The sequence below is a fragment of the Salvelinus sp. IW2-2015 genome, linkage group LG6.2, assembly GCF_002910315.2.
Source record: "Salvelinus sp. IW2-2015 linkage group LG6.2, ASM291031v2, whole genome shotgun sequence".
NCBI lineage: Eukaryota > Metazoa > Chordata > Actinopteri > Salmoniformes > Salmonidae > Salvelinus > Salvelinus sp. IW2-2015.
Genome location: NC_036846.1, coordinates 8,422,939 through 8,434,269, shown reverse-complemented (window position 1 = coordinate 8,434,269; position 11,331 = coordinate 8,422,939). Strand labels below are relative to the sequence as shown.

At 43.3% G+C, this 11,331-nt stretch overlaps 1 protein-coding gene across 1 annotated transcript in view; it reads left to right on the top strand.

Moving 5' to 3' along the window:
- LOC111965784 (polycomb group RING finger protein 3) overlaps positions 1 to 11,331 on the top strand; it is a 43,627-nt gene that overhangs the window by 19,557 nt on the left and 12,739 nt on the right. The window contains exons 2-6 of the mRNA XM_023990077.1: positions 3,999 to 4,102; positions 6,191 to 6,308; positions 6,801 to 6,897; positions 9,852 to 9,907; positions 10,250 to 10,357. Coding sequence (XP_023845845.1) covers positions 4,088 to 4,102; positions 6,191 to 6,308; positions 6,801 to 6,897; positions 9,852 to 9,907; positions 10,250 to 10,357 — 394 coding nt within the window. The 5' untranslated portion in view covers positions 3,999 to 4,087. The remainder of the gene's footprint in view (positions 1 to 3,998; positions 4,103 to 6,190; positions 6,309 to 6,800; positions 6,898 to 9,851; positions 9,908 to 10,249; positions 10,358 to 11,331) is intronic.

The window sequence follows — 11,331 nt, the reverse complement described above, 5'->3', positions numbered from 1 at the left end:
TGTTTGTTCAGTGCTGGGCTGTACTGTGCTCTCTGTGCTGTGTTGGTTTCAGTGCTGGGCTGTACTGTGCTCTACTGTGCTGTGTTTGTTCAGTGCTGGGCTGTAATGTGCTCTACTGTGCTGTGTTGTTCAGTGCTGGGCTGTACTGTGCTCTATGTGTGTGTTGTTCAGTGCTGGGCTGTACTGTGCTCTACGTGCTGTGTTGTTCAGTGCTGGGCTGTACTGGTGGCTCTCTGTGACTGTGTTGTTCAGTGCTGGCTGTACGTGCTCTACTGTGCTGTGTTGTTTCAGTGCTGGCTGTACTGTGCTTACTGTGCTGTGTTGTTCAGTGCTGGGCTGTACTGTGCTCTCACTGTGCTGTGTTGTTCAGTGCTGGGCTGTACTGTGCTCTACTGTGGTGTTTGTTCAGTGCTGGGCTGTACTGTGCTCTACTGTGTGTGTTGTCAGTGCTGGGCTGTACTGTGCTCTACTGTGCTGTGTTTGTTCAGTGCTGGGCTGTCTGTGCATACTGTGATGTGTTCGTTAGTGCTGGGCTGTACTGGTGCTCTATGTGCGCTGTGTTGTTCATCTGGGCTGTACTGGTGCTCTACTGTGCTGTGTTGTTTCAGTGCTGGGTGTATGTGCTCTAACTGTGCTGTGTTGTTCAGTGCTGGGCTGTACTGTGCTCTACTGTGCTGGTTTGTTCAGTGCTGGGCTGTACTGTGCTCTACTGTGATGTGTTGTTCAGTGCTGGGCTGTACTGTGCTCTACTGTGATGTGTTGTTCAGTTGCTGGGTTGTACTGAACTTACTGTGATGTGTTGTTCAGTTGTCTGGGCTGTACTGGCTCTACTGTGCTGTGTTGTTCGTGCTGGGCTGTATGGTGCTCCTTACTGTGATGTGTTGTTGCAGTGCTGGCCGTACTGTGCTCTACTGTGCTGTGTTGTTTCCTGCTGGGCTGTACGTGCTCTACTGTGATGTGTTGTTCGTGCTGGGCTGTACTGTGCTCTACTGTGATGTGTTGTTCGTGCTGGGCTGTACTGTGCTCTACTGTGATGTGTTGTTCAGTGTGGGCTGTACTGTGCTCTACTGTGATGTGTTGTTCAGTGCTGGGCTGTACTGAACTCTACTGTGCTGTGTTTGTTCAGTGCTGGGCTGTACTGTGCTCTACTGTGTGCGTGTTCGTGCTGGGTGTACTGTGGCTCTACTGTGCTGCGTTGTTCAGTGCTGGGCTGTACTGAACTCTACTGTGCTGTGTTGTTCAGTGCTGGGCTGTACTGTGCTCTTGTGTGTGTTGTTCAGTGCTGGGCTGTACTGTGCTCTACTGTGATGTCCAAACTTGTGAAACGTAGACGTCTATGATTGGTTCAGATTGTTAAATGTGGTATTTTTGGGGGGGGGCGGATGCATTACAATAAATGCCAGTGTTTAGAATAATCCCAAATATGCAAAATAAGGATATTCCATATTACTACGTTTGTGTACCTATTCGGGATACATCACATGAAGAGAATGACATTCATATCCAGAATTATGCATTTCTGTATGGTACAGATCAGGGACCGCGTGATGTAATACGTTACTGTAATTCCGTTACCGGGTGTAAATCCACTTCACCTACTGTAGATCAATAACCAAAATATTTTTTGCAAACTCAAGGTGTCATTCTTTCAGCAGATTGTTTTTGAATCTTAATTGGGAGCAGATATTTACGGAGTTTCTGAAAACATGGTCACATAAAAAATTGAGGTAGATTTTACAGTAATCTGTTACCAAACTTTGCATTTGCACAGTTCTTCCAGTAAATGTGTTTTTGTGAAAGTCCTTGTGCATAGAGTTGTATGGTTTGTTAAACTTTGAAGTCAATGTTTTTTGTTTGGCATACATTTTAAAGTGAAAAATCTGAGTCAAAGCGTAATTCGGGTACCGTGGATTGCCTTATCGTCTTATCAACTTTGAATTGTCGTACATTCATTGATGAAGCACTCTCGTCAGTTGTCTCTGTAGAGGCTTGGTCCGGAGTCGAACAGGTCTTGAGAAAAATGTCATTGAAAGCAAGTAGTAAATACAACCCAGTAGTGAACAAAACACAGGATGTAAAAACTGGGTATTTTGATACGGCAGGATTACAAGGGTCATTTTGATACGGCAGGATGTAACACTGGGTCATTTTGATACGGCAGGATTAAACACCGGGTCTTTGATACGGCAGGATATAAAAACCGGGTCATTTTTGATACGGCAGGATGTAAACACCGGTCATTTTGATACGGCAGGATGTAAACACGGGTCATTTTGATACGGCAGGATGTTACTGGGTCATTTTGATACGGCAGGATGTAACACTGGTCATTTTGATATGGAGGATGTAAACACTGGTCATTTTGATACGGCAGGATGTAAACACTATGTCATTTTTGATACGGCAGGATGTAAACACTGGGTCATTTTGATATGGCAGGATGTAAACACTGGGTCATTTTGATACGCGACAGATGTAAACACTGTCATTTTGATACGGCAGGATGTAACACTGGGTCATTTTGATATGGCAGGATGTAAACACTATGTCATTTTGATACGGCAGGATGTAAACACTGGTCATTTTGATAGGCAGGATGTAACTGGGTCATTTTGATACGGCAGGATGTATTGGGTCATTTTGATACGGCAGGATGTAAACACTGGGTCATTTTGATAGGCAGGATGTAAACACTGGGTCATTTTGATACGGCAGGATGTAAAACTATGTCATTTTGATACGGCAGGATGTAAACACTATGTCATTTTGATACGGCAGGATGTAAACACTATGTCATTTGATACGGCAGGATGGGGTCATTTTGATACAGCAGGATGTAAACACGTCCCGGGTCATTTTGATACGGCAGGATGTAAACACGTCCCGGGTCATTTTGATACGGCAGGATGTAAACACGTCCCGGGTCATTTTGATACGGCAGGATGTAAACACGTCCTGTCAACGCACTTGCAAGTGCTCTGCAACTGAATGCACTTGTTCAACCCTGACAGTCTGGCAACTGTTACAGCAACTGTGTTACATGGTTTGGTACGCAGCCCAGGTGATAGAGAACCCCTAATAGATGCTCAGCAGCCTTCCTTCACTCACCTCAATGGAGTAAGTGGACTAATGTCATGGTCTGGTGAGCAGACAAAAGCACACAGGCAGACTTGTATTGTCCCAGACAGAGTAAAAGAGAATTCACATTTAAGATCAATAGGCTAGAAGAAGCGGTGGGAGTCCGTCTCATGCCAAGTCAAAGAGGTTTTTGGAGCTCACAACTCAAAGCGTTCTGGCTCAGAATGGGYAGTGAATCTCTAGGCCTATTTCTAATAGAGTGGCGTTCTGGCTCAGAATGGGTAGTAAATCTCAAGGCCTCTGTCTAATAGAGTGACTAAGTACTGCAATACGTCAGTCCTCGTGTCATGTGGGGACACCACTTTTTCTCCTGGAAATGTTAGGTCCGATGTTTATTTTTAGGCTTTACTGGATCTGAAGTTACTTTAAATATGGTTCTTATTTTGTTACATGAATTCAGGGACGTCTCCACTCCATACAACGGTCTCATTGTATAAATGTTGTTTCAATAGTCTGAGCACTTTCCCAGGTTCATTTCAGGTCTGTAGAGCAGTGTCCCAAAAAATGGTGGGTCACAGCCAACTCTTAAGCGGTTGCAGTTCAAGATAAGCCTGATATCAGGCAGATAAATTCTGTGCCCCAATATTTGTCTGGTCTCAGTTTAGTTCATGATTGGGATAAGGCTAGAATGAGCCTCTTTAACTCCTGTCCTGGATAGCTGCTGGGTGACTACAGGCTTTTGTTCCAGTCCAATGGTAACACGTCGGTATTCCAACACTGCTCTCCAGGATAGGAGTTGAAGGACCCTGGGCTAGAAACACTGTTTTATCCCATGGTACAAGGGACTTTGGGGGAACCACCACTGCTGTAGAACACAAAGAATTCTAATCGTGTTGTTGTCTTTCTGTCTTCTCTCCTAGCCACATGAAAGGGCATCCATGATGCGGAGCTAACACCACCTCGTGCCTGCAGGAAGAGACGTGGCTGCCAAATCATCCCCAGTCAACACATGGCGGCATTAGGGGTAAGCCAAGACAATCACCCACCATGAATGGAGTTTCATGTCTCTGCCTCACTCTGCCTCTGTCTGTCTGACTGACTGCTTGTTTGCCTGCCTGACTGCTTGTTTGCCTGCCTGACTGCTTGTTTGCCTGCCTGCCTCCTCCTGACTGCTTGTTTGCCTCTGCTGCCTGCCTGCCTGCTGCCTGCCTGTCTGTCTGTCTGTCTGTCCGTCTGTCTGTCTGTTGTCTGGTCTTGTCTGTCTGTCCTGTAGTCTGTCCTGGTCTGTCTTTCTGCCTGCCTCTCTTCTCATCTCAATCTTTCCGTTCTCTCCTCTTCTTCCATCTCTCTTCCTCTCTCTCTCCTCTTCTCTTTCTCTCTCTCTCTCTCTCTCTCTTTCTCTCTCTCTCTTCTCTCTCTCTCTCTCTCTTCTCTCTCTCTCATCTCTTTCCATCTCTCTCTCTCTCTCATCTCTCTGCTCTCTCTCTCTCTCTCTCTCGGTGCCTTCAGTAAGTGTTCACACCCCTTGAACTTTTCCACATTTTGTTGTTACAGCCTGAATTTAAAATGGATTGAGATTTTGTGTCGCTGGCCTACAAACATGTTTTTAGACATTTTTACAAAAAATAAATACATGAAAAGCTGAAATGTCTTGAGTCAATAAGTATTCAACTCCTTTGTTATGGCAAGTCTAAATAAGTTCAGGAGTAAAAATGTGCTTAACACGTCACATAATAAGTTACATGGACTCTGTGTGCAATAATAGTGTTTAACATGATTTTTGAATGACTACCTCACCTCTGTACATACATACAATTGTCTGTAAGGTCCCTCAGTCGAGCACTGAATTTCAAACCCACATTCAACCACAAAGGACAGGGAGGATTTCCAATGCCTCGCAAAGAAGGGCCCCTATTGGTAGATGGGTAAAAATTTTAAAAGCAGATATTGAATATCCCTTTGAGCATGGTGAAGTTATTAATTACACTTTGGATGGTGTATCAATACACCCAGTTACAACAAAGATACAGCCGTACTTTCAAACTCAGTTGCCGGAGAGGAAGGAAACCGCTCAGGGATTTCACCATGAGTCCAATGTTGACCGTAACACAGTTACAGAGTTTAATGACTGATAGGAGAAAACTGAGGTTGAATCAACAACATTGTAGTTACTCCACAATGCTAAGCTAAATGACAGAGTGAAAAGTTGGAAGCCTGTATAGAATTGAAATATTCCAAAACATGCATCCTGTTTGCAATAAGACAGATGTGCAAAATCATGGTGGTGGCTGCATCATGTTATGGGTTTGCTTATCATCGGCAAGGACTAGGGAGTTTTTTGGGGGATTAAATGAAAACTGAATAGAGCTAAGCACAGGCAAAATCCTAGAGGAAAACTTGGTTCAGTCTGCTTTCCGACAGACACTGTGAGACAAATTCACCTTTCAGCAGGACAATAACCTAAAACACAAGGCCAAATATACACTGGACTTKCTTACCAAGACTACATTGATGTTCCTTAGTGGCCTAGTTCCAATTTTGACTTAAATCGGCATTAAAGTCTATGGCAAGTCTTGAAAATGGCTGTCTGGCAATGATCAACAACCAATCTGACAGAGCTTGAAGAATTGGAAAAAGAATAATGTGCAAATGTTGCACAATCCTGTTGTGGAAAGCTCTTAAGAGACTTACCCAGAAAGACTCAGCTGTAATCGTTGTCAAAGGGGATGTTATTGACTCGGGTGTGAATGCTTATGTAAATGAGATATTTCTGTATTTAGTTTTCAAAACATTTGCAAAGCATTCTAAAAACATGTTTTTACTTCGTCATTATGGGGTATTGTGTGTAGATGGGTGTGAACACACAATTCAGTCTGTAACACCACAAAATGGGGATTAAGTCAAGGGGTATGAATACTTTCTGAAGGCACTGTGTACAAAGCAGTACTCTGCATGACCTTGAAACAAATGAGTTGGACAGTTGACAGGTCTTTATTTTTTAGTCTTTTGTCAAAACTGAATTGGGAGGTTACCCTTAGAATGTAGAAAAATAAACAAAACGGAACAACTTGAGTTTGGACTCAGCATGTTTTTTTGTCTTTCTTCTCCCCAGAACCCTGAGACACTAACCAGGAAGATCAAGTTGTGGGACATCAACGCCCACATCACTTGTCGCCTGTGTGAGGGGTACCTGATAGATGCCACTACTGTCACGGAGTGCTTACACACCTGTGAGTACCTGCCGATGGCGCTCATACACAGTCTTCAGATAGTAACGCTGCTCTTGTATCTTTATGAGGGCTTCATGCATAAGGTTTCATACAAGAATATACATTTTTGTTGTCGCAATAAAGTGTAATTGTCACAACAATCAAGCAAACCTCCCCCACAAAGTAGTTGTAGTAATGATAGAGATGTATTTGCGTGAATGTCAGTGGCAATGCAAGTAATGTAGTAGGTCAGTCATGCCCTAGAGGGCGCCATTGTACCATACGTGGAAAGTCCTAGTTGACCAAATGTCAATGTAGAGTGTACAATGGACAGCTTTCATCATAATCCTCTGGTGAAAATGAATTTCTCTCACAACCAAGCAACGAGACTCACATTGTCCGAAAAGCTCTCTCTCCAAAAAGCTTCACTTTTTTAGAACCTAAAAAGATAGGAGAACAAGACACCCATAATGCTGATCATGGAAGGGGCGTGTCTCTCTGCGTGTCTTCCAGTCTGCAGAAGCTGTCTAGTGAAGTACCTTGAGGAGAACAACACCTGTCCCACGTGCAGGATTGTCATTCACCAGAGCCATCCACTGCAGTACATCGGGTGAGTGAGCAGCCTGGACATCAAACCACCTTCCCCTTACCCGCTCAGTGTTGGGTTTCATCAGTGTGCGGCACAGAGACCCACCACTAGGGGGCAGCAGCACTGTCCAATAAACAATATAGTGTCAAAGGAGAGGGGGGTGGAGGAGGAACACACAACAACAGAATACATGCATATTTACACACACACGCATACGCACGCACACACGCACACACACACACACACACACACACACACACACACACACACACACACACAGTCTGTTCTTTTGGCACTTAGCACGACATCTTACACAACACTAAAGGACTGTTTGTCCACTCTGTTGTGTCCAGTGTGTGGGCAGTAGGTTTCTGATGTAGTTATTGTGGGCCACTGGGAATGTTCGCGCAGCTTAAATTGTCTACCTGCTGTTATGTTAGTCATCTGAGGTCATATGCTCCCTTATTTTAATGGAAAGGCCCATCTCAGAGTAGTTGTTTGTTTAAAATAAAAAGCTCATGAATGCCAACATTTAAACAGGTGAAAGATACATCAGTGCATTAACACAAATCATGGAGTTTCAAACTAGGTGTGAGAGGCAGAGATCAAAACAACTGCTCTACTACTGTGCTGAGAGGATAAACACAAAGCATCTAACATATTCATTGCAAATACTTTTGGGCTTAGATGATGAGCTGATACAGTTGTACTACGCTAATATATATATGTGTGTGTGTGTATATATATATATATATAATTATATTATATATATACAACAAAGCACCAGTCAAAAGTTTGTGACACACTCTGTTAGAATAATAGCGAAGACATCAAACTATGAAATAACACATATAATCATGTAGTAACCAAAAAAGTGTTAAACAATAAAAAAAGATTATTATTGTGAGATTTCTTTCAAAGTAGCCACCCTTTGCTTCTTGAGACAGCTTTGCACACTCTTGGCATGCTCTTAACCACTTCATGAGGAATGCTTTACCAACAGTCTTGAATGAGTTCCCACATATGCTGAGCACTTGTGGTGGCGCTTTTCCTTCACTCTGCGGTCCAACTCTACTCAAACCATCTCAATTTTGGGTTGATTGTGTGAGTTGTTGGAGGCGCAGGTCATCTGATGCAGACTCACCCATATCTCCTGGGTCAAAATAGCCCTTACACAGAGCCTGGAGGTGTAATTTTGGGTTATTGTTCCTTTTGATATAAACAGAATGATAAGTGCAATCCAGATTGGATGGTGTAATCGCTGCAGAATGTGCTTGTGGTAGCCTGCCTTGGTTTAAGTGTGCCTTGGGAACAACATGCGGAGATCTAATTTGTTTGCGTTAGCTATGTTCTGCGTCTTTACCAAAGACATAGCGAAATGGAACCAAAAATCTCAAATTTGGGCTCATCAGACCAAATGACAGATTTCCACCAGTCTCAATGTCATTGCTCTCGTTTTCTTGCCCTTAGCAAGTCTCTTTCCTATTGTGTCCTTTAAGGTAGTGGTTTTCTTTGCACGCATTATTTTCGACCATAGGCCTGATTCACGCAGTCTCCTCTGAACAGTTGAGATGTGTCTTGATTGAACTCTGTGAAGCATTTATTTGGGCTGCAATCTGAGGTGCAGTTAACTCTAATGAACGTATCTTTTGCAGCAGAGGTAACTCTGGGTCTTCCTTTCCTGTGGCGGTCCTATGAGAGGCAGTTTCATCTATGCGCCTGATGGTTTTTGCGACTGCACTTGAAGAAACTTTCAAAGTTCTTGAAATTTTCCACATTTACTGACCTTCATGTTTCTTCTTTGCATATTTGGAGCTGTTCTTGTCCTAATATGGACTTGGTTTTTTTACCAAATATTGGATACTTCTGTATATTTCCTACCTTGTCACAACACAACTGAATGGCTCAAACGCATTAAGAAGGAAAGAAATTCCACAAATTAACTTTTTAACAAGGCAGCACCTTCGTTTAACACCCGTTGTTTGGCTGTATTGTTGAAATGCATTCCAGGTGACTACCTCATGAAGCTGGTTGAGAGAATGCCAGTGTGAAAAGCTGTCATCAAGGCAAAGGGTGGCTACTTTGAGGAATCTCAAATATAAAATATATTTTGATTTGTTTTGGTTACTACATGATTCCATGTGTTATTTCATAGTTTTGATGTCTTCACTATTATTCTACAATGTAGAAAATAGTAAAAATAAGGAAAAACCCTTGAATGAGTAGGTGTGTCCAAACTTTTGACTGGTACTGTGTATATATATATATATATATATATATAAAACGTTCCTGATAAGTCATATTCTCCCAAAAATGAGGGGTATGTGTCATCATCGAGCTTTCGGAAATCTTGCACATTGCATATTTAAGCGAAAGCTAATTGAGGCTCCATCCACCCCCACACCCCTGTGCATCAAGGGCTCTGTCAAAAAGTTGTCACACCTTGCTGTGTTTGGGCGAGGCAAAGTTTGGCTACCGCGGTGGTAAGCGGTCGGCTCTCGCCGGCCTCGGGGAGAGAATCAGCTAATTGTGGTCCTGAGCAGCAAATAGATGGAATGACCTTCACTCCAGACAGCAGGAACACCACATATATTTCCAGGGTCCTCGTGACATCACAACACACCCCACTGGGTCCTGCTAGTCACAATGCTTTTCAGCTGTTGAAATAGAGTATGGTCACTGCTGTGCTGGGCAGTGGTTGAGATGCTGTGTTTTGCTGTCACTCTTGCTGTTTAATGGTAAAGGGTGTTCACACATCAAGCATGTGCTGCTGACATTTAGGAGGTGTGTGCGATCAGCATTTATGTATATCATCTTTTTACAAATCGAATTATCTTTTCTGTCTCGTCAACGTCAGTTACAGTAAAGTAAAAGCTTCCGAACAAGACAGAGTAAGCAGGGTATAACATATCTTAAACTGTCAGTATAAATTGTTAGATTTCTAATTTCTAGATTTCATATCTCTTTTCCTGTAGCCATGACCGAACAATGCAAGACATTGTCTACAAGTTGGTGCCGGGGTTACAAGAGGGTAATTATCTCATATTGGTTTATCTTCTTCCTTGTCCCTTCACCAATAACATTTAACTGTCACTATTATTCTCTGCCCATACACATCTCTCAACCCTGTTTCCTTACAATCTGTTTGTACCGTGAGATTGAGGCAGAGTTACTGAATAACTAACATCCCAAAGCACATAGCCCTGGAATATCTATCAAGGATTTGACATGTGCATTCATTGATGTAATGAGAAAAATACTGCTCCATATCAGACTTAAAGAATCCCTAGTGACAGGCACCTTCAGCCAAAGCAAGGCCTTAATCCTCCCTTGTGTCTCTCTCTCTCTAATTCCCTCCTCCCCCCTCCTGCAGCGGAGATAAAAAAACAAAGAGACTTCTATCAGAAGCTGGGAATGGAAGTGCCCGGGGACATCAAAGGAGAGCTGTGCAGCATGAAACATCTAGATCCTCAACGCAATGGTACGGCCCAGCTCGCCTTGCCGGAACCCAGGCACACACATCTCAACATATCCGCCCTCTATTTTCCTCCACTTAGTATCACCTTGTTCCTTGATTCAGCCCAACCCAATCAGTGTGAGAAAGTGGCGGTGGCTGTAATGCACGGCCGCATTCCATCCCAGCCCGACACTGAGGGTTTTTGTAAACTCGTGCCCAGAGGGTCGTCACAGAGCAGACCTAATCGCTTGCTTAATAACCTTTCTGATTTCTTGTAATTAACTCTCAAATGGAAGTGGAACTGCTCTCGTGCTACCCCCCGCTGTTGCTGTAGGTTGGGCTGAGCCATGGCTAACACACTTACATTGACAGAATCCTGGCAGAAATGAAACCCTTGTCTGCACTCACTGCCCAGCAAAACAGAGATAGTGCGGAGCTTGTGGGCTAATGACAGGCGGCAGCTCCTGCTCCCAGATTTCCTGAGAGCCAAACCCCGAAGCGGGGAATGACATGTGCGTGCTAATGGATGCATCTATAATGGCACCTTCACTTCAAGGGCTCAAAAAGGCTTTCACTGTCATATTTTTGTTCTGTCTATTTCTCTCGCTGTTGTGTTCTCTTTCTCTTGCTTGTTATCTCTCGTTTCGTCTTTCTTTCTTTCTCTCTCGCTCTCTCGCTTTCTCTCTCTTTTACATGCCGACTTTACGACAATATCCTCCGTGAAGACWAATGTGTTTTTTCGACGTCAACAAGTTATGTAAAAGCTAATTCACTGAGAAATATAAATTCTCTGTGACATGTCGTACTCAGATTAGCCCACCAGTTTCTCTGTGACTTGTAGTACTCAGATTAGCCCACCAGTTTCTCTGTGACATGTAGTACTCAAATCAAATCAAATCAAATGTATTTATATAGCCCTTCTTACATCAGCTGATATCTCAAAGTGCTGTACAGAATTGTCATGGCCCTTTCTACCAAGGTGTTTTCCATCACAGTGA